This window comes from Cyprinus carpio, chromosome A3 (genome assembly GCF_018340385.1).
Source record: "Cyprinus carpio isolate SPL01 chromosome A3, ASM1834038v1, whole genome shotgun sequence".
Lineage (NCBI taxonomy): Eukaryota > Metazoa > Chordata > Actinopteri > Cypriniformes > Cyprinidae > Cyprinus > Cyprinus carpio.
In genome coordinates, this window is record NC_056574.1 from 11,089,620 (window position 1) to 11,114,074 (window position 24,455).

Here is a 24,455-nt window from a genome sequence, read left to right on the forward strand (position 1 = left end):
CAATAGCATGAAGGTATTGTACATAACTGACCAATTATAGCATTCAGGAAGTTGGGATCTATAGAGAAGGGTCAAAGCGATACAAATACACAAATTAAAATTAAATTTAATTTAACCTTTATTTAAACAGGCAAGTCAATTAAGAACAGGTTCTTATTTTCATTTTACCTACATATATTGTATGAGGACTGTATGAAGCATGACAACAAAGGAAAACAAATCCAAAACCCGGACATTTTAGGCTATGTAGAAATCCTGGTCAGGACATGTCCATGAAAAAGAGGATGTCTGGTCAACTTGATGCTGGAGACAGCAAGGCAGTTCAGCAGGCTTTGGAACAGAACCTTAATGTGATAAATCAATGAAGTTTAAGGCTGCAAGAAACTTTGTGTCAATATGTGGCCTGTGATCCTCCTATTCAGTGTGTAATTAGTCATGGGTGGATGTGTTTGAATGAAAGTCCAAACCAAGTGAAAGAGGTGAACTAAAGAAACAAGTTTCATTCCCAGTATCTGTCAGGACAAACAAGAAACAAAAAGGAAGAACTATGGGAGCAGAGCTGGACAATGACATCCACACATCTCTCGCTTCCCAAGTCTGTGTCAGTGTGTCTGGAAGGCCGTCGCTGGCTCCCTCGCTCAGGTCTGGAGTCTGGGCCTGACCCTGTGTGAAAGTCTGCAGCCCACATTCCATCACTGAACCACTGGCCACCCCGCGCTGGGAATCAGGCAGAGACGGAGGAAGAGAGAGAGACAAACAAGCAGCAAGGCAGAGCCGTGTCTCATGCTGAAGTCCTCTTAATTTATTTTTTTTTTCTTTTTATCTGTCATGTTTTTCTTTGTCTTAGATGAAACAGATGATGATAAGTTTATTGATAAAGTTCTCTTCATTTATTATACAAAAAAACACAAAAAATTGAAACAAAAAACAGAATAGATTTGAAAAGCAAAAACAAAAAAAGACAATAGACCAGAGCAAAGTAAATAGAAGAACATAATAGAAATATAGAACAGAGCAAAAAAGAATAGATCTGAAGAAACAGAGCACAACAAAACACATAGAATACAACAGACAAAATGACAACAGAACACCAGACAGCATAGAATAGTACAGAGTAAACAGATTAGAACAGAACTGAATGCAGAATAGAACACAATAGACCAATATTCAAGTCTAACAAATAGAATAGAACAGAAATGTGCAGAGCGAAAAAAAAAAAGAACAGAAAACAATACAACAAAACGGAGCAACACACACACACACACACACACACACACACACACACACACACACACACACACACACACACACACACACACACACACACACACACACACACAAAAACATTCAAAAAGCAGTGTTGAGAAACTTTTAAAAGTAATGCATTACAATATTGTGTGACTCCTTAAAAAGTTATTTTTTAGTTACTTTTTATAGAAAGTAATGTGTTGTTACTTTTGAGTTACTGGGCAGGGCCTGCTTGTTTGTTTTTAATATAAACAGTTCTATTTTTGGCAAATGTAAAAGCCCTTTCACACCAAAAGCCTCAGGCCGAAGGAAATGTAAATTTACGTCTGTACAGTAGAACACAGAAGAAAGCATCTTAAGCGATAAAAGAACAAATGTTAGTTTATCTCGAGTAATTTTTGTTTATTAGTATGGCTGAACTGGATCATCGAAGGTCAGCAGCAAAGACACTGGATAATAAAATGGGATTAAATACACAAAAGATATTTGTATAATTTAACATATTTAATTATTGCAAGTTTACATCATATTCTTAGTTGCATTTCACTGTTTTTATTCATTTTGAGGAATACTGAATCTGTTTTTTTTGTGAGTGAGATGAATTAATGCATGTTAACATTTATTCTAGAACTAAAGTAACATCTTTCTCTCAAAATGGGGACAGGAGAGCTTTTAATCAATAAATGGGAAAAAAGTAACTGGTGTGACTTATTTGAAAAAGTAACTCGGATATTTTCTTGTAAATTGAAAAGTAATGTTTTACTTTACTTGAAAAAAGTAATCTGATTACATAACTCGCGTTACTTGTCTTAAGACACACACACACACACACACACACACACACACACACACACACACACATCTGGACACAGCAGCAAGTTTCCTACACTCTTAGTCAGTCACACTCACGCAGACTCAACATTGGCGAGCGTCTCCTTCCATTGTTCATCAGTGAAGAACTAACCTTTCTGCTTTAAACGTGCTGTCCCAGATTCCCTTCATACGGCTCATCAATCTCAGACTTATAACATTCCCCAAAGGAAGAATTCTTACAAAAACCTTTTCCAAACACATATACTACATGTCTGTAGCACAAAGGTGGTTGAGGATGAGTTACAAAGTATAGTTTAACAGTTATTATTAGAGGTTTGTTCAAATCACTAACCCTAAGTGTGAGCAATAATAAAAGTCATGCTTGCCTTAGGAATCAACATTAATAAGCAAGCAATAAACAGGTGGATTCATGGGAGCACAGGTCGGGAACAAGAGGCAGCCAAATGAAGGTTTAGAGCTCTACTTCACTCAACAGCCTGATTATATTGAGAAGGAAAAGAGAAGGAAAAAAGAGAAAGGCTCTGAAAATCTGAGAACAGACACGGACGGGAAAAAGAGCCCCCTCCAGACTCCACAATGTCTTCATAAATGTGGAGTTAATCAAAATATTGTTCAAAGATCTGGCAAAGAATGAGAAGAATGCTGAATCAGCACCACGAGGGCTTTCAGAAATGTAAATGTGCTCTTTGGTGTTGACAGCACAAAGCGATAGTGTCAGCTAATTCAATAGAGGATAGAGAGAACAAGCAGAAATAAACTTACATGCACATTATATTCAATATATAGTAGGACTCTACTGCAAACTACCTCACAATGTCATAATTCAATATTCACACAATTCAATTAAAAGTTTAAGCTTCAGATTGCAGTGCAGTAAAAACTCTTGTGAGCTCTAGTGCATCAGCAACTTTAGAAAGTGTCAGGACCAAACTTCTCTTGGGAACCTTGGGAGGAACCAAGGAGAGCCATTATCCTTTAAGTACTTAAAATACCGTTATTGTGGATACCAAAAAGGTAGTATTGTTCTTCAGAAGTGAATAAACATGGAGATTTCCACACACACACACACACACACACACACACACACACACACCTCTGTAATGATGAAGAAATCATCTCCAGGCTCTCCTTGCACTACGATCTTCTCTCCATCTTCAGACTGCACAGGCTCCAGGGCATCGGCTACAGTCAGCCTCTCCCACTTATCAAGGGATTCTGCAAAACACAACAGTTTAATGTTAGGGATACAAAAACTGTCAATCAGATTTTTTCTTTTCGGAACTTAAGGTACATGATCAGTTACACTTCAACCTTCAATAATAATAACTTCAATAATAATAAAATTCTTATTAAGGGCTGTCCATCTTTGGGTAGAGAGTGAATAGATTCAATTTACGATTTATATGTTTTAGGAATAGGAATAAATCCAATTCACACTGAGATCTAATTCAATATACATATACACACATATATATGTATGTATATTTATATGTATATATACATATGTATTTTCAATGTATTTGCAATGTATTTTTATATTGGCCATCGGCCACCCTGCTCTCTAAGATATCGGCATCGGCATCTGCTATCAAAAAACCAATATCGGTTGACCACTACAATTAACTCACAGTCCAAAAATGTTTCAAAATCGGTGCATAGGCAGTATTTGTACTCGATGCATCAGGAACACAAGTAAATCATTACACCTCTAGATACCATAAATCTGATAATATTATGCTAACATCATGGTGCAACAAAGCAGCAATTCACTGAAATAAAAGCCACAGAAGTTCTAATGAAAAGTTGTTGACTTTCCATGTATACAGAAGTAACAAGAAGCCACAGACGGATATTTTTAGAGACCATTTTAAGAAAGCTTTGCTTTTTTTGAGTGCAACGAGCATCCGGTGGTCCGTGAGTGACCAGTGGGTGTGTCATTAGAGACTCAGACTAATGCTTTTATAAATAAACCGACTAATCAGAAAGACACCAAGGCTTATCGTGAACTTCCTGCAGAATGTGAGGACTGTATCTTGACCTAGAAGAGCTTCTGTTGCTCGTGGACTACTGAAGCCGTGGCCGTGAGAAATGAAACCGCCAAAGCCATCATTCAATACCCACCACATTCCAAAAACCCTTCCCACCTTCCAGCATCCATCACACAGGCGTACCACACACGAACACGACCGCATTTAAACCCTCTGGACTTGTGCAGTGCCGCTCCATCCTCCAGCTGCAAACAATAATGAATGTCTCTGCCCTTCACTGTTTGCTCGCTCTGTCATTCATCATTTCCCATCATCCCAGTGCAGGACAGTAGTGGGCGATCATTATCAGATCAGAGCTCATAATAGCGTTAACGTTTAAACAGTTAAAAGGGGAGGTGTGTGTTTGTGTGTTGGGGCCAGTCTGTCTGCATGCCCCAGACTAATGGTCACTTTATCAGGCTGGCTAAGACATCCTCACGCCTGGGCAGACGTCCACCTGCTTCAGTCGTAACATGAGCCGCAAGTGAAGGAAAAAATCAACATTGCATGCTTCAGCTAAGAAAAAAGTGTGTATGTGGGTGTCTATGTTAGCACCTTACTCTTTTAGGATATTGTAACATAATATACAAAAATACACAATGAAGGCAAAAAGAAAATTATTTTTATTTAATAATATTTAACATATTTAAATATAATTAATATATATATATATATATATCATTATTACATTTTGGATTTACATGCACCAATGTGACAATAAATATACCAAATATGCTTAGTATTGCTTATTGTTCCTGTTTTTAATGAGGTCAAGAATTTTTTTTTTTTTTTTTTAGTTTTCAAATATAGTTATATTATATTTATATAATATTATAAATATATAATAATATATTGATGTTTAAATCAGAGAATGCTCTCATATTCTCAAATCACGATTCTTACATTTTTTTACATTAATTGAACAGTGTTGCTTATATTACCCGCAAACCTTATTATATCAGGTTTATATCACCAGCCAAGTCATTATGAATATTTTATAAATAATATATTCAGTATCTTCCAGCCCTGATTATGAATGGCTATTGGCATGTTGCTAAGTGGTTTCTAGGGTGTTTTGAAAGGACTGGTTACTAGTCAAAGGCAAAAGTCCACCTCAAAGGTTCTATATTATAAATATGAGTCAATATAAAATTACGACTCAAATTTTTTAAGCAATTTTTTATTTTTTTTTGCGCAAGACCTCACAAGTGTCAAGACCCCATAAACCATTGTAAAACACTCCATGGCTTCAAGAAATAGTGCCGATTTCACCGCAATCTCAAAGAAATCTTGCGCAAACAAAAACATGCCCCCCTCAAAGGCGAGAAGACGAGCGAAGAAAAGAGGTTTGGAGAGCGAGAGAGCTGGGCGTTTGAAGACAGGCCGTGACAGGGCTGTGAAACGGAGAAAACAGAGGAAACCGAGAGGAGGAGTGTGTTTGTTCAGCCATTTAATAACCCCATTTAAAGCGACGAGTGACCTCAGGGTGCTGAAGGAAGAGGGGTGATGAGGGAAGTGGGGTTATTGATGTTCTTATCTTTTTAAGATCTTTGTGTGTCTTAAGGGTCAAAACCACTGGAATGTAAGTCAGGGTAGAACTGGCTGTCAATCAAAGCTATACTCTTAGAAATAAGGGTTCTTCGGGTTAGCACAGAGGGTTCTTCAAATTCAGCGTTTAAAAATAAATGTTCCAAAAGGGGTATTTGCTGCAACTTGTGGTTCACCAAAGAACCTTTCACTGCACAATTCAGAAAAGAACCGTTTTTTTTTTTTTTTTTTTTTTTTTGTGAAGAACATTTTAAACGATCTAAAGAAACATTATCCATTATAAAAAAACGTTTGTGCAATTAAAGGTTCCATAAATGTTAAAGGTTCTTCAAGGGACCATAGATATAATAAATACCCTTTATTTTTAGAATTTGTAAAAACTTCAGCTTCTAAAGAACCATTTTGGACACATTTTTGGTTCTTGAGTTGCTATATAAAACTTTTTAAATGTTCATTTATAGGTTCTTCTGATCAGTGTTTTGAATTTGTGTATATTAAAAGCACCAGCACATGACCCAAGAACCAGAAAAGAAAAAGTTCTCTGTAGAAATGAAAAATGTTCGTCTGTGTCACTTGACTATAAAACTCGTAGCGGTTCTAATTTGAAAAAATATTTTTAATGGTGTACACCTTTTGAAGTTGTAAATGAAACATTATTGTTTCAACAGTTCAACAACGCAACAGTTTATGCTAGAATAGTTTTACAAATCAAAATCTCTTGATGGGACTCTACTAAATTTCTCATGACTTACCAAGTATAGACACCTTGCTGAGGAACTCTTCATACATCTTCCTCTTCCTCAACGTGCTTCCCTAAAAAAACATTGAAGGAGCAGTTAGAAGACACATGGAGGACATCAGGTAACAGAATCTCTTGGCCTCTAATCAGTCTCTACGGAGCAAGAATAAGAATCACGGCGCTGAGAACAAAGCCGGGGGACTTTCCTCAAACACTCTGCTGAAGAAGAACTATAAACATCCAGATTAAAGGAAAGTTTTGGCTTCCTTCTCCTTTGTTCGTAGTCTTGTCTGTTTCAGCTCAGTCTCTCTCTAATACTCAAATAAAACACACAGAAACACATTAAGTGGAGACGGTCTCGTAGGAGAGAAAAATCACAAATGATCTTCTTATTGTCTCAATTGTTTCTTCAAGACAGGGATGAGATTAAATGGAGGACAAGTGGAGACAGATTTCTCAGATTTAAGTCGTCTCATGTGGGTTGCTCAGATTTTTATTTCTCTTACTGCATGTCAACAATTGAGTTCATTTAATTTTAGGAAAAACATCTGAGTCAAAATGTTCCTCTGGGATGGACTGTAAAACTTTATTCACTAAACCACCTTCAAATCCAAGACAACGAAATGTATAAGCAAATGTCCAGCCACTGACTGACCGTGGTGATATTGTATATTGCGAAACATGTGAGCTATCGTGACATGTGTTTTTTATTAGGAGAGTCAATGAACATTAGAACCTGTATGTTTGGTGTTTGATAAGAAGATGTTATAAATTGTAAGATGTGAAGCATTGGTTTTTGATATGAAGAGTAATGGAAATTGGAGGTTATGATTTATGGATTAGTTTGAGGAAATTTCTATTTGAATTTATGTGTTTAAATGTCTACTCAAATTTAATTTGAAGTTACGTATTGTTAATTTTCTTTGTAATTACAATATTTTTTGTTTTTTTGATAATGGAGGGGGTGAGGGTTTTTTTTTTTAATTTTAAATTAATTAAATTTTTATTTAATCTTAAATAAATAAGAAATAAATACAAGTTAAAGAATAAACAAAAAAAAGAAAAATTTATAAAATTAAAATAAATTAATAAATTATTATTTATTTAATTGAATATTTTTAATTGAATAATATAATTATTTTTTTTTATTCTTTTTAATTTTGTTCTATTAATTTTATGATAAATTAAACTGATTAAACAAATTGTACAATCATAAAAATATCATAAAAATTCTTATTCATGTGAAAAATATAAATAAATCAAATCTTTTTTAAATCATCATTTCAATCAAAAAGCATTTCAGAATGTATGTTGGGAATGTTAAATCAAGCAGTAAAATACTCAGTCATTATTATATATTAAGATATCATGTACATGTACGAATTTCAAAAATTTTTCTAATTACTGTAATTTAAAAAAAATAATATATTAAAAAATCATAATAAAATAAATAAATAAATAAATGCATATTTTATCAGCAATCAATTCGATCAAAAAGCCTTTCAAGATGTATGCTGAACATGTTAAATCGAGACGTAAAAACCTCAATCATAATTATATATTATCTACACTAGTAAGATATTTTTTGATTGGGGAAAAAGTTATTTCAGATTGAATAACAAGATATCCATCAAATAACATCAAAAGGCTGAACATTTTTGTGATGTAATATATTTTTCCTGTACTGTCCAGTTGTATTTGTACACACATTATGATACACACCATCAATATTTTATGCACACTGTGGACATATGGAATATGACACAGTTTATAAACAGCGTTATGAATTACTGACTTATCTCTAATTGACTGCAGCAACGCACACAATAATTTATTGGTTTAATTAAGAGCAACTCAGCATAGCTGAAATCTGACAGGCTGTCTCTCCTCTCACAGAACGCAGTGTGTGTGTGTGTGTGTGTGTGTGTGTGTGTGTGTGTGTGTGTTTTTTGTGTGTGTGTGTTAGGTTGGTAAGTCTTGTTTAAATGTGAAAGCGAGGAAGACACTAAAGAAAAAGAAAAAAACAAATGACGGCCTGACGGAAAAATCGAAATTGGTTCCTTGTCAGGCTCTGTGTGGAGAACAGTTTCCACGGAGGCTAGAGGGCCATTAGAAATATTCATTTACTCATTCCCACAACACATACAAATACACACACTCTACAAACACAAACACTGCTACAGATGGTTCGGTGCAGATTTCGCTGCTGAGTGAGACAGTAAGTATTTATTTAAAGAATGCCAAAGGGTGGAAAGTTTGGTCATGAGTTTCAATCTGGAATGTCATGCCTCTCATCTGAGTGGACGGAGGGAGTCCTTGTCATTTAAAGCGACAGTTCACCCAGAAAATTACAATTCTGACAATACTGACGTTGTTTATTCACCCTGTGTAACGTAAGTGTGTGAGTGAGTTATTACCATGAGGATGCGGCGGTAGCTGTCTCTGTCTATTCCCCACAGTTTCAGGTCAGTCTTGGCTTTCACAGTAGCAGCTCGAGGAGTTCCGTATATCAGGGCTAACTCTCCAAAACTCCCTCCCTCTCCAATACTAGTCACCCATTCACCATTTACATACACCTGCAGAGAGAAAGATCATTGCTTATTTCTGTATAATGCACATTAATATGCATAATTTGTATGATTAATTGAAGAAAACAGCATTCACGACACATTTGACTTAAATAATACCTCCGAATGAAACAGAACAATCTTTGGGAAATAATGATTGGTTTTATCCATCAGGAGTATTACAGTTTTCATGACAATTAAGCATATGCCAAGATTGGCAAAATTTTTGATTCTACTTCAATGTAAAACAAAATCGAATTTGCATTAATAATGTAATGTAATGTAATATAATTTATTGAAAAACAACGTTTGAAAGAAGATTTTTTTTAAAGTGCATTTATTATTTTATTAAATTAAAAACAGAAAAATTGTGAAATATTATTACAATTTAAATTTACAGTTTCCTACTTGAATATATTTTAAAATGTAATTTATTCTTGTGATGCAAAGCTGAATTTTCAGCATCATTCCTCCAGTCTTCAGTGTTACTTCAGAAATTATATTTGTATTACACCAATGAGGAAAGAATTGGGAGAAAATGTGCTCTCGTGACAATAATGTTACCTTCACACATTTCTTGTGAAATTCACCTATTACATTTGGAATAATATTATAAAATTAATACTGTGTCCATCTTCAAGGACTGACAGAACTCTTGTTTCATATCAATGATAGTCAAAGGCATTCATAGTGAGACAGGTGATCTGATAACACACTCGCTCCTTCTGTCTTCTCCACCTGGTTGGATCCAAAGTGTCTTACGAGGAATTAGATAACACCTCAAGACTCTTTCCCCTGTTTTGTCTTTTCATTTTGGCATAACTGTAAGATGCTACCGAGGAGAATATCTCAATGAATCTGTGTGTCAGCATGTGGTTTTCAACAGCCACAGACAGAGAAGCACAAGAGAAGCACTCATTTTCCACAGAGGCTGGTTCGGTTTCATCTGTGGACACACAATCAAGTTGTTGAATTTATGAGGAGAGATAACAACAACAAAAAGAAAGCTAACACATGGGGCAGAAATAAACGCTCATCTTCTGTCCGGCCCGGGCCGGGCGTTCTGCCAGACATCTAAGACACATTCCACAGGTATCTCTGCTCTCCAGACCGGCCACTGGAACAGGTTCGGGTCACAGCCTCCTTAGAGCCGGCCAACATGTCACTTAAGGTGAGAAAGTGTGCTTACTATTCTTGCAATAAGCCTTCTGTCGCATATTAAAGGGATTGTTCACCCAAAAATGAAAATTCTGTTATCATTTACTGACCCTCAAGTTGTTCCAAACCTATATGAGTTTCTTTCTTCTGTTCAACACAAAAAAAGATTTTTGATGAATGTTAGTAATCAGACAGTTAGGTAGCCAATGACTTCTACAGCAATTTTTTTTCCCATACTATGGAAGTAAATGGCTACCAGCAACTGCTTGGTTACCCACATTCTTCAAAACATCTTTTTGTGTGTGTGTGTGTGTGTGTGTGTGTGTGTGCATTTGTGTGTGTGTGTGTGTGTTTGTGTGTGTGTGTGTGTGTGTGTGTTTAGCAGAGGTTTGGAATTCATACAGGTTTGGAACAACTTGAGGGTGAGTAAATGATGACAAATTTTTGGATTAACTATTCCTTAAGTCATATATTACTTCAAGTGACTGAAAGTGCATGTTTTCTTCACGAGAGTGTGTGCGTGTTAATGAATTCCAACTTTCCCAATTAGCATGCAGTACGACGCGCTCCAAAGTCACAGCAGATTTATCCTTTCTGCTAATGAGAGACATCACCGTCGCATTCGAGATGCATTCCAGCACGTTTGCGTATGTCTGGGAGGTTTATGGAGCTGTGTCTTCTCACTTACACGTATTCATGTCTATATTTTGCATGTTTTTGACAGCATAAGCATGGCGTACGGTGGACTGAGCGAGCAGGGCTCTGCTGGTGCGCTGGCTCTGACACAAGAGCTCGATACGCCGCAATCTGATGTGGCAGTGACCCAGTGCTGACTCAACGTGCCCTGAGAGTCAACGTGCCCCTGGGGTGAAATTTTAGCTCTGATATATTACAGGGCAGATGAGTGATATCATACACAAGACAAACAAGACTGTTCATAACATTAAGATTACTGAGATCAGCAGGGTTTTCTTGATTGAAGCTTGATGAATTACGTAGACAGACTCTAAAATCTCTAGATTCAAAAATGGACCAATCAGAAATTGTCAGTGTTATGAAATGTCTAGATTAAAAGATTGTTAAATTTTATGTTGTGATTGTTATGATGTTTGGTGTATGTGAGGATTTTTTTCAATGTTTCTGTTCATCAAAGAATCCTGAAAAAAAATTGTCACAAGCAGGAAGCTGTTTTCAACATTGATAATAATAATAAATGTTTCTTGAGCAGCAAATCATCATATTAGAATAATTTCTGAAGAATCGTGTGACACTGAAGAGTGCAGTCATGATGCTGAAATTACAGGTTTGATCACAGGAATAAATTACATTTTAAAATATATAAAAATAGAAAGCAGTTGTTTTAATTTGTACTAATATTTCACAATATTACTTTTTTACTGATCAAATAAATGCAGACTTTGTGAACATAAGAGACTTCTTTCAACAGTACCAAAAAAATCTTACTAACCCCAAACTAGTTTTTTTTAATATTTAACAATATTACTTTTTTCATTCAATTTAAGAGACTATTCATTATTCAGCAACTTGGTATGGTAGCTGTAAGTTATTTTTTACATGTAATGAGATCATTTACATATCTTAAATGTACATTAGCAAAAACAGTCAGTTTAAATGGTCATAGTCGGCGTGGAAAATAATCATAAAAACTAAACTTTGACTGCATTCAGTTTGAGAAGACATGACTGCTGTTATTAATGGACTCTTGGGGAAAAATAAAATGTTAGAAAAGACTGGAAAAGGCCCCTGTAAACTAAACAATCCTGTTTACCACTAACTGGAAATTATTTCAGATTCCCAGGATGACAAACACAACTTCTGAGAGAACAAAAAAATGCATTTACAAAGAAAATCTATTTTAAAGCTTCTTATCTTCTCTTTAAAACAAAACGTGGGAAGTGGATTCTCTGTGGAGATTATGACACATCAGTTCACTTGAACTTTATCCATGGTCCATCCATTTTGGGAAGGTAAAACAATGGCAGTAAGTGGTCCAGTTTTTTTGTAGTGTTAAAAAAGGTCAATGGGTAAGATTTTGATCATACAGCACAGATCTACTATTATATGTCACCCTAACTGGGTGAGTTGTAATGTAAAAAAGACAAGGTAAGGTTTCATTTCAATTCAAGTCAATGTGGATGGGGAAAAATTTGTTTTTTGTTTTAATTAAGGTTAGTACAGTTAAGTACAATCCCATCTACAAATTGCCATTAGTGTATTGATTTTTTGTATTGATTGACATTAGTGTATTAAATCTATGACACCAATACCAATGAAAACAATAATTAATTTAAAAAAGGTGTACATTTCTCTGGGCAACACGGTGATATATAACATAAACTTTTCATAAGATTCACCCTACTTGCTATAAGGGTGAATGTACTGTGGATGTCGACATGTTCTTTGCTTTCTTAGGCCTTAATGAAGTTGGCTTGATGAGTTTATCTTAATAAGTTGCATATATGACAGCACATGTGTGGGTTTGAGTGTAGAAACAGTTATGAAATACTGAACTCACGTCAACTTCTCCTTGATCAATCACATAGAAGTTGTCTCCTTCATCACCTGAGAAAGAAACAAGAGAAAAGTGAGTTTTTTTTAGTCCGGAAAAAGACTACCGATAAATAGCAATCTTTCCTTCTTGCTTTTCCTTGTTTTTCTGCTCAGTTGTGAAAATTCATTTAAAAACTGAACATGCACTAACATTTCAAAGATTGGGGTCGGTAAGATTTTTATAATGTTCAAAAGAAGTCTCACCAAGACTGCATTAATTTGTTCAAAAAATACAGTAAAAGGTAATATTGTGAAATATTATAACAATTTAAACAGCATGTTTTTAATTTAAATATATTTTAATTTATTTCTGTGATCAAATCTGAATTTTCAGCATCATTATTCCAGTCTTCAGTGTCACATGATCTTTCAGAAATCATTCTAATATCCTGATTTGCTGCTCAAGAAACATTTATTATTATTAGTGATGTTGAAAACAGATGTGTTGCTTAATATTTTTGTGGAAACCATGATTGATTTTTTAAGGGGGTTCTTCAATTAACAGCATTTTAGTCTTAACTGTCACTATTGGTCAATTTAATGCATCCTTGCTGAATAAAAGTGTTAATTTCTTAAAAAAAAAAAAAAAAAAAAAAAAATACTGATCCCAAACTTTTGAATGGTTGACTGTAAAGTTTAAATGCATTTATTTATCTGTTAAAAGCACCTTTTAAGCATTCATTAGCATCTACATGGCCTAAAAGCCACCAAACTCCCATTTTAATTTCATGGGGAATAATGATTTAATTTCAGGATGGATAGGATTTTAATTTAATTGGGTTTTTATATTTTACGATATTAAGTATGTTTAGGTATATAATTTTGTCTAGTTCACAGATTCAGTCTCTTTCCTAATAGATATTTGATGAGATAAAAGATTTAAAAGAGTCAGCTTTTAAAGGGTCGGTGTCTTCTAGAGGGTTGTTAGGAGATGTTATTCATCTTTAAAACATTTGAGAGTTTTTAATGGATGGCTGGGTGTGCCAGAAGCCAACATTTCCAAGTTAAAGGCCACAGGTTACATACAGCATTTCTGTAGGTTCAGAGGCTCTTTGATGTCTGAGTGTGTGCTGAAATTGGTGTTTGGGATCCTGGTAGCGAGCGTGTGTGTGTTTGCGCATGCCAAAGAGTTAAAAGAGCCCATGATCCGTGCGCTGCCGAGTTCACGCGGGTTCACGGGGCTAATTAACACCGAACACACTAAGCGCTCGTAAATCACACAAGCAATTTATCTTAACACACTCACCGATCGCTAGTGGCTTACACACCGTCTCTCTCTCTCTCTCTTTCAACCCGTTCAGCTCATTTTTCTTAGTATTGTTCCTGTCTTCCTGTCTTTTATCACCTCTGCTCTGAAGTTTCTGTTTTTTGGCTAACAGATCCTTGAGTCGCAGAGTGCAGTCAAATATTTGACGAGAACAAAAACGCACGCTTCTACTCACACGCAAAACTTTGCACATTCCTAGATCTATTTTATGGGCAATCTGCCCATGTTAGATAAATGCTTCGAAACTCTGGTTCAAGAATTGCATTGCACAGAGAGTATGTAAGACGTGCATGCAGTTCACTGTTCCCTATCGCTTTATAAACTCCACATGAAACCAAAAAAGAGCTCATTGTTTGACTGTACAAAAAAAAAACCTCATCACCCACCGTTCCTTCTTACATAACTAAAACAATCTGCAATGCATTTGTACACTTAGTATCAGTACTTAGTTTTGACTTTGTGGTTGTTCTTCCATAGCTCAACATGAGGGTGTCATCATTCAGCCTTGTCTTCTCCTAAAATTGCTTAGTGTGACTGTTGGCACAGGCCTGAATGTGGATAGAATAGGATAGAGAGCATTGGTCTCTGTTGGCTTTATATTGTAGATGACTGTATCATGGCAAATACAGTTGAGACATTTTTTGGGTCTCTTTCATCTGGAGAAACAACAGGAGATTTCAGCTACCGTCTCCATATGCTTTGAGATATGCTTTCAGTCTCTCTGCTTCCAAATTTCCAATTTAATTCAACGCATCACTTGCCATTTCTTTGTAATTATTTGTGAGATATACAAATCAATTTCTTGATGAAAACTGCTTCTACACATTTTAATCAGTGTAGAGATCTCAGATCTCACTTTTGATATTTCTTTGGATTGTGTTAGGTTTGAGTTCTTGTGTTTTCCACTGCATGCACTGCATAAATGTAATATAACATTAAATATGTTACACGAAATAGAATTAAATGTTCTGAGGTTTCATTTGCCATTATGTTTCAAAATACTATAATATTCAGAACAATAGGAATGTATCATAAGCCCATTTAGACTGTAGTAAAATGATTCCTCACAAGTTAGCTAAATTTTGGATATCCTTGGTTTAAAAACATTCATGGACATCTTCAAAGATAAAAAAAATTCCCACCTTTTTGACTCAAAGGACCCTCATTTTTATTTTCCAAAACAATATTCAAAGACCCACCTATACAAGGTATTTTCTTTAGGATTTCTGTTTTCCAATATATAATTTTTAACAGAAACGGTGAGTGTTGATATATTAATTAACCACAATTCATTTTGTGACTTCAGAAATTTTAATAACTTTATGTAAAAAATAAATAAATAAAACCTTTATACATAAATTGTCATTGATGGGAGAAAAAATATGATCTTGTATGTTTTTTAACATTTCATTTTTAAGTTAAATTATTTTTGTATAATAATACATTTTAACAGTAATTGTATTAATATTATTATTAATAAAAAAATTTACAAATTAAATGAATTCATTAATTATGGAAATTTCCTGAGGCCCATTTGTGTGTACAGGTTGGACTATATTTCTGAAGTCCCAAATATCCTCACTAGTGAAACTTATTGAACAGACCAGCAAGTAAAAAGGTTTATAAATCAGACAAATCAGGTTTATTTCTAAATCTACAGATTTGCACAAGGTTATGTTTTGGGATAGGGGTCGGGTTAGGCCATAGAAAATATCTTTAACTTGATAAAATAAATAAATTAATAATAGAAGTCTGTGAGAACTAATATAGTGAAGCAAACGTGTATGTGTGAAATTAAACTCATGGTTTTTCCATACTGTACCTTGCTGGATTACTGTCTCTCCGGCGATGTGTGTGACCGGGAACATGGCATCAAATATGTCACTGGGAGAAAAAAAGAGATACATTAGATTAAAGGTGATGTATGTGGGATTGACACCAAGTGGTTGAACTAGGTATTGCAGACCAAATTCAAAATACTGGAAAGGGTTTTTTTCACCCGGCCTCTCCTCCTCACACTTGAAGCACGCAGGTTGCCAGATTGATGACACAAACAGGAACGAGCGCATTTGACGATGAATGAAATGAAATAACGCTGTGTTTTCCGCCAACTGGCAAACCGGCGTGCCAAAATACAATTGGGTAAACTGGCAGTTGGCGATTTCACAAACCAAAACAAACACAGACATTCCGGTTCGGAATGCACATTTTCAAAAGGAGAATGTTTTTCAGATAAATAAGTATGTTAACTTAGCATGTTTCTTAAATATCTGCAAACATATTATGGTACTTTTATGCTTCAGTAGAGTCAAAAACTTACATACAGCACCTTTAAGTGCGACACGACCACGTCAATGCTGCAGCATCACACCCTTCACCCCACGTTTTCACCGTAGAAACACATGTGTTGAACATACAAAATACAACAAACTAACAGTAAATGCTCATACTCTGTTCTTTACGAGACACGCACCCTCAAACAAGAAACAAAACCGCACAGCCGTGCCTGTGTGAAAGCAAAGAGTGTCGTAAGTGTTACGAGTTTATGACCCTGATAATGCACTTCCACTGGTGTGAGCCCTGACTCCAGTCCCACAATACACCTCTCTGCTTACTGCTGCCGGTTGTAGCCGGTGTTTATTCAGTGCTGCTGCTGTTGTCAGTGCCTCAGTAGTTGTATTTATGTTATGTTTGTATGCTAAATATGTAAATATGTTTGACATCTCAAGGCGTACAAATTGAGGAACCAATTATGACTGTGACACAAACAGTGGAGGATGAGCTACAACCAATTATATTTTACACTGTTAAAAATTATTTTTTGAAGTTGCAAATAAAACAAAAAATATTGGGGTACGTTTTACAAGAAATTACTCTTTTTACATTATTCAATTCAGTGTTACTTGTTTCTTTGTAATTATTACTGAAATTGTTCTGCGTAAAAATCATTTCAAAATGTAAATCCTACACCATTTTTTTCAGTGTAGTATTATTTATGCACTGTTAGAGGATTTATTAATATTTTAATTAGCTTAAATTTTTATACTCTCATATTATCTGATGTTTTAGTAGTTTTCCGTTTTTCTCTTTTTTGTTATTTTAAATACTTCTTTTTAGCTTTAATTTATTTTTATTTCAGTTTTAGTCATTTCAGCACTTTTTTGCCTAATGTTTCACCTTTGTTCTATTCTAACTTTTATTGTTTTTTAATAGTTCTTTTTAGCTTTAATGTATTTATTTAGTTCATTAGTTATTTAGTTTTAGTAATTTTAGCACTTCAGCTTAAACTATTTTATTTCAGTTATTTGCAAAGGCAACATTTATAATTTTTTAAGGTTTTTAAGCTTAAAATATTACTTAATAATACTTAATAATATATATTAATACTTAAAATATATATATCAATATTTATATTTTATATATTTTCGGCTCAATTTTAATTAACGAAAACATTTTTGTTTTTTGTTTTAATTTTAATTAACAATAACAACACTGCAAGTTTAGCCTGAGCAAAATGCAACCAAGGCCAACAAAACATGTAGAAAACATGTAGAAACAGCAAGCGGTTGTTAAAATGAGTTCCTCTGAGTTCATATTTAAGAATATAAGCGTAATCGCATGCATTCTACTTCAGAGGAAGCTTTAATGCCATGATTAGAGGCATTGAAGCTCATATTCCAGTCTTGAGAGCAAATAATGGAGCATCTGGTAGGTGGTCTTCAGTCACAGGCACTTGGTTTTAGAAGTTTACTGAGTGTAAAGGATGTTTATTTAAAACGTTCCACCACGAGAGCTCTCATCAGCTGTCTGGCTGTGGGGATTCCCCGGCACTCGAACCCATTCACAGCCCTGCGGCGTTACCAGATTACCATTTCAGTGGGAGATGAAGATGATGGCTCCCTGGAGAACTGAACCACAGCTATAACAGCGAGGTGAAGTGGTTAAAACAGAGCTGTGAGTAGCCATTAAAAGAACCAGGAAGGTTAAACTCAAAGTGTGATGTCACAGAGTATGATGTCAGACGGAGGAAAGATCAGAGGAGAAGTCTTGAGGTAAAGGGAGGAGAAGGTGGCTGGTGATGAGCGGTGGTGAGATCGGTCTTAAATTTGAGAAAGGAGTGGGTGGGAAGTGTTTGAGAAGGACTACATGGTTGGATGAGGAAAGAAAGCTCTTGTAGCTCAACTAGTGGTGCTAGTGATGGCAAGGTTACAAGTTCAATTCCCAGTGGTGCTAGTGATGGTTAGGTTGTTTGTTGTAAGTAAGATTTTTTTTTTAAAGAAATAAATATTTTAAATCAGCAAAGATGCATTCAACTGATCAAAAGTAAGAGCAAAAAATTATCTTTCACATAAATGCTGTTCTTTTGAACTTTCTATTCATCAACGAATCCTGAAAAAGAAAATGTACCACAGTTTCCACAAAAATATTAAGCAGCAACTGTTTTCAGCATTGATAATAACAAAATATGTTTCTCAAAAACAAAAGCAGCATATCAGAATGATTTCTGAAGGACCATGTGACACTGAAGACTAGAGTAATGATGCTAAAAAATTAACTTTTTAAAATAGAAAACAGTTATTTGTAATTTCAACAATATTTCACAATATTACTGTATTTTTGATCAAACAAATGTAGTCTTGGTGAGCAAAACAGGTAGAGATGTCCCGATCAGGTTTTTTGTGCCCCCCATTCAATCTGAGTCACTGAATATTGACCATCTGCCAATACAGAGTCCCGATCCAATACTTGTATATTCCCAGTGTTTGGTGCACAATTCAAGTACATTGAAGTTATAAAAAAAAAATCATATGCAGAGTTGTGCAGAAAGTAAAAGTAATATAGTTACTTTAGTCATGTGGTCAATATAGTCATAGTTCACATATGTGAGTGTGTGTGTGTGTGTGTGTGTGTGTGTGTGTGTGTGTGTGTGTGTGTGTTTATATATATATATATATGAAATAAGATACACTCTCTCCCTCTATGCATATATATGCGCACACTGTATAAAGACATTGGTAGATGTAAACGTTACAATTGTTGACATGGTATATGTACAATAAGCAGAATAATTGCAACATAAAGTGTAGATAAGGTTAGAAAGCATAAAGCTCACGTTATCATTCTGTCAGTCAAATCATAATCAAGATGCAACCCATAGCAACGTGTTATAACAATGACATCTCAGATAATAGACAGATAACAGTAAACGATAAATCAATTAGTAATCGTTACAAATTGTGCATCAAATAAACTGAACACAGAAGCTCAGAAGTGTGTGAGGTGCTAGAACAGACCTCACTGGGGCTGCGTTCCAGTTCACTTTTTATATGCCCTTCCCTTCGTCTCGTTTACTTGGATGTACGCTGTTTATTATGTTGTATGAGTGCCCAATACTGGCGGAACCCTTGGAATGGGCTTTTATTGTGATGTATTAAGTTGATTATGTTTATATAATTGGCTATAGAGTTGGTTTATTGTTAACATGTTTCCCTTTACGAATTTGTATTTTTGCAGCATTCCATATATATGAAAGTATGCTTGGGCTGTTATAAATGTAAAAAAAAAAAAAAAAAATCATATATTATAGATTTGTTTGAGGTGGGGATAAATTAAACTCGCTCTGCGATGACATCATAGTGGTGTTGCATTGTGGTCTATAGAGCGGCCTGAAGTGAGCATATGAAGCAGACTCGCTCCCTTGGTCAAAATCGAGGGGTCGAGGGCATGTCCATATAAACTTCCGTCGTCCACTTGACGAAGTGGAAGGCACTTCAAAATGTTTTTTTTTGTAGAAGGAAGTTCAAATTGGTGTGTGGTGGACACCATGCTGGTTGACCATTTCACAGTTGGGTAAACGGGATAAACCAGTCTTGACCAACATATGCTGGTCTTTTGAGCAGGGGAAGGAATTAAAAAACTGAGGAGGTAGTCAGCAACATGAGAAGGAACAAGGTTTTTGTCTGAACCTGTCCATGAATGAGTGGGAGGAGGAAAAGTTGATGGGTTTGAGTAAGGGTGAGAAAATCTAAGTGTTAAAACACATGGAGGGGTTTAGAGAGAGACTGAAGGGGTGTGGGATTCACCGCAGAATTGTGGTGCAATACACTGAAGAACATAAGATGTGTCAGTATGGATGTTGAAGTCACTATGAAGGATGAGTGGAGCACAGCCTTTTGAGAAAAAGAATGAGTAGAGTATTCACAGTTCACATCCAAAAACCACAAACTAATAGAGTGAGTGACGTTCACTGCTGTCAGTGAATCAGCGGCTGTTTGATGACGTACTGCCATGCGGCATAATTCACTAGAATTCAAAGGTTTTTTGTTTTGTTTTTTGAAAGAAATTAATACTTTTATTCATCAAGGACACATTAAATGGATCAAAAGTGACCGCAAAATACATTTACAATGTTACAAAGGGATTCTATTTCAAATAAATGCAATTCTTTTGATTTTTCTATTCAAAGATTTTAAATATATAAAGGATAAAAATATTAAGCAGCAACTATTTACAACACTGATAATCATAAAAATGTTTCTTGAGCATCAAATCAGTATATTAGAATGATTCATATTCATATGAAGACTGGAGTAATGATGCTGAAAATTCAGCTAATTGTAATATTTCAAAATAATAAAGTTTTTAATGTATTTTTGATCAAATAAATACAGCCATGGTGACTTTTTCAAAAACTGTTTATTTGAAAAACATTACAAAATCTTGAATGGAAGTGTAGCTCTAGACATTATAAGTGTGGTCAGAATTCTGACTGATTTGTTCCAGTGTGCTTTATTCTGCTCAATAATTAAAGCTGACTTACAAGCTTGTAATAATATTTTGTGTTGTTTTTTTTTAGTTTGTTTTTGTTAGATTCTTATTTTGTTGAATAATCATAGCTGAACACGCTATGAATGAAAGGTTGTGTTGTTTTTATGCGTCTGAACATCATATTGTGAATGATTTTTTTTGTGTGGTTTGATGAGTGTTCTGAATCTAACGAGGCTCCTAAATCATCACCTCTTCTCTTCTTCTTTAATTGAACCTCACTCTTTCAAAGGGAAAGTGTTAAAAGCACCAACATTAGGTCTCCTTTATTTGTCCACACAAGCCTGAGCCTGCCTTACACTCGCAAACGTCAAGAGAAAAACAGCTGAATGCAAAGGAACAAACTCTTCAGCCTTTAGACAGTAAAAGCTAAGTAGAGCATGTTTTGGATCCCATTGACTTGTATTGTATGAACAAAAAACAAAAGCTCCTTTCAAAAGCCGCTCATCAGTGAAGTCACATCTGAGTTTAAAGCATCGGATTGTGACACGTCTGGGTGTTTGCTTCATCTGCTACACGCTGTGTGTTAAACAGATGACAGAGAGTCACACTCTTAGTCACACACCGGTGTACTTTTATGAGATCAATCCTGAGACACGCTATCTGCGAAACACAGCCGCTCAATAAGGATAGATGCTTACAAACAGGTCTCTGTGGTCGCATCCATTCAACGGACATACACTAACATGTAAATAAATGGGAAAGTGGAGAAAAAAAATCAGTCAGTCAGTTAATCCTTCAAGCTACATACTAACTGACAAATACAGTATTGTTCTGGTTGAATATCTTTCTCAGCAACAATGTGTACCAAAGCAATGTATTTTCAATATGGTAGACTCTCAGTTCACTTAAAAACTACCACTTCTGGCCAAAATACCAGAACATAACTCATTTTGTGGACTTAATGAATTAAGTGACAAGAAATGAGGCACTTCATGACAAAATGGAGTTACATTTGAATACAAAAAAATGCATTTCATGAGATACTGGGTGGATATTGATTATTTCACACTACAGTTTATTTAATGTCTTAATGTTTTTGAAGTCTTTTATGCTCACCAAGGCTGCATTTACAGGATCAAAAATACAGTAATACTGTGAAATATTTTTAAAAGTTACAACAATGGTTTTCTATTTTAATATATTTTCAAATGTAATTTATTCCCATTGTGCAAAGCTGATCCTTCAGAAATCATTCTCATTCTAAAACAAAGCTGTGGCATACAACATTTTTGTGGAAACCGTGTTTTTTTTTTTTTTTTCTCAGAATTCTTCAAAAGACTTCCTTAAAATATATTTTAAGAAGTTCAAGAACTATTTTGTACCACTATCACTTTTGATTAATTTATCGCATTCTTGCTGAATAAAAGCATTAATTTCTTTACTTTGGTTGGTTGGTTGGTTGGTTGGTTGGATTATTTATATAGTTATTTCTGAATAAAAGCATTAATTTCTTTACTATAGATATTTCAATTAATTAGACATGCTTTTTGATTAATAAAATTTAATTTAACCCTTAAAACAGAGTCCAGAAAAATAGATTCCAGAAAAATTTAATTAGAAAAAATGGAATTTAAAAAAGAATAAATAAATAAATGGATTTTGGGGAAAAAAAATTAAATGGATTTCATAGGGCCCTATATGCTCATGGACAAAATGCCAAAGCTCCCTCTAAGTGTGCGAAACTGTTTACAAAGTGCTGACCTTGTTTCACAAGCGATGGCATCTGTAACAGAGAGAAAGGGACAAAGTCAGAGTAATAAAGACTTCACTGACAGTTTCACTGAGGATTATCAGTGATTTCACTGTATCGGTATCACTGTAGGGTGGAAAAAAGCACACCCACTAACATAAACTATATAAACGCACACACATGCTGCTCTTATCAATCATGAGGAGCAGACGTGCAGATCTGTTTATCCACACTGCAGAGGGTTGCTATGAGGCAGGGAAAACCGGCCACGAGCTACGTGTTTTTATGAGTAACATTGGAGCTGTTTTGGACACACTTTTTCCTTTGGGATCCATCTGTGTGTCTGAGCTCGGAGTATGCAGTCTGTCTGTCTAGTCTATATGTCTGTCTGTCTCCCTGTTTGTCTTCAGTGATGGATGGATTCATTAAGAGTGACACCATTCAAACCAAAGAAGTTCGAATGAGTACCTGACTGTCAGAAACATTGATTAAATGTCAATAAATCAAGTTGAATGAATGAGTATTTATAGAGTTGACGACTCAAGCATCACAACCTTGACACTGAGATTTAATGCATTTGCAGCGAATGTGACATGCTCATCGTGCACGAAACACACCACACAGACAAGACAAAATACACCTCACAAGCAGCTGAAGGAGACAGTGGGCTTTAAGCCAGGAAAAAGAAAGAATGCAGGAATGTTTGGGAGGGAGGAAAGACAGCAGAACAACAGGAGGAAACCAGAGGAAAAGAGAGACAGACTGAAACAGAGGGAAGGAGAAACAATGGTGATAATTGTCAGTTTAAGACAATTGAATCCACTGTTAAACTTCACCATACAAAGGAAATAATCACAATGATACTAATGAGATTAAAAAGAGAGCAAATGGTCTCGTCTCTTCATCTCCAGAGAGAGAGAAAATAAAAGCAATAAATCTAGTCTCCACAAGTATTTTAGAAGAGATCCCAACAATATGCAATAAGACGCCATGCAAATCTTGCAATTAAATGCCAATGCAAATGCTTCTCATTAAAGTCTTCCAACACAAAATGATCTGAGCTGCTATCCACATTCATTTTTAATCTACATCGTTCAAAGGTTTGGAGTCAGTAATACTTTTCTTTTTAATTTATTTTTTAAGAAATTAATACTCAGCAAGTAAGAGCAATTATACAGTTAGATTATGCTGTTCTATGAAACTTTTGATTAAAAAATGTGTCATGGTTTCCATTATACCATATTAAGCAGCACAATGGTTTTCAGCATTCATTACAAAAAGAAATGCTTCTTGAGCAGCAGATCAGCATCAGAATAATTTCTGAAGGATCATGAGACACTGAAGACTGGAGAAATGATGCTGAAAATTCAGCTTTGCATCACATGAAAAAATTACATTTTAAAATATATTGCAATAGAAAACTTTTATTTTTTTAATACTTTAATACTTAAAAAAAAAAAAAAAAAACCTTCAAAAACATCTTTTAGACCCCAAACTGTTGATCGATACTCTCATTGTAGTGTGGGTCAACATTTGATTGATTTTAAAACAAATTTGAGACAATGTTGATACATGGTCAGACCCACATTAATTCTCCAGAGCTATGAAAGATCAACATTTGAACAATGTGATTTCCAGTTCAGTATGATATTGCAAAATGGAAAAGTCAGATCCTTACATATTTGGCACACGTTATAAAGTTAAAAAAAAGTTAAAAAATAACAGATTATGACATTGTCAAAAAAAGGTCAAATCAACAGAGGAAAACCAGCAAATGTTATGCACTGATAAAATGTCTCTTCCCACAGTTTTCTTCTATGTCAATTATGTCTTTGATATAGCAGATTTACAGTAGCGATTTTGAAGTATACTTTAAAGTATACTGAAGTTCACTTCAAAGTATACTTCAGTATACTGAATTTTTTTTTAGTATAATTTTTGTTTCGGTACTATATTTTTTTTACATCATTCTACTATT

At 34.9% G+C, this 24,455-nt stretch overlaps 1 protein-coding gene across 5 annotated transcripts in view; it reads right to left on the reverse strand.

Moving 5' to 3' along the window:
• The window catches only part of prkar1b (protein kinase, cAMP-dependent, regulatory, type I, beta), a 52,937-nt gene that overhangs the window by 7,505 nt on the left and 20,977 nt on the right, over positions 1-24,455 (reverse strand). For all 5 annotated transcript variants that reach the window (XM_042718134.1, XM_042718129.1, XM_042718106.1 and 2 more), the window contains exons 5-9: positions 15,782-15,843; positions 12,658-12,704; positions 8,814-8,972; positions 6,410-6,470; positions 3,176-3,297 (exon numbers count right to left, since the gene is read on the reverse strand). In XM_042718134.1, the coding sequence (XP_042574068.1) occupies positions 3,176-3,297; positions 6,410-6,470; positions 8,814-8,972; positions 12,658-12,704; positions 15,782-15,843 (451 nt within the window). The remainder of the gene's footprint in view (positions 1-3,175; positions 3,298-6,409; positions 6,471-8,813; positions 8,973-12,657; positions 12,705-15,781; positions 15,844-24,455) is intronic.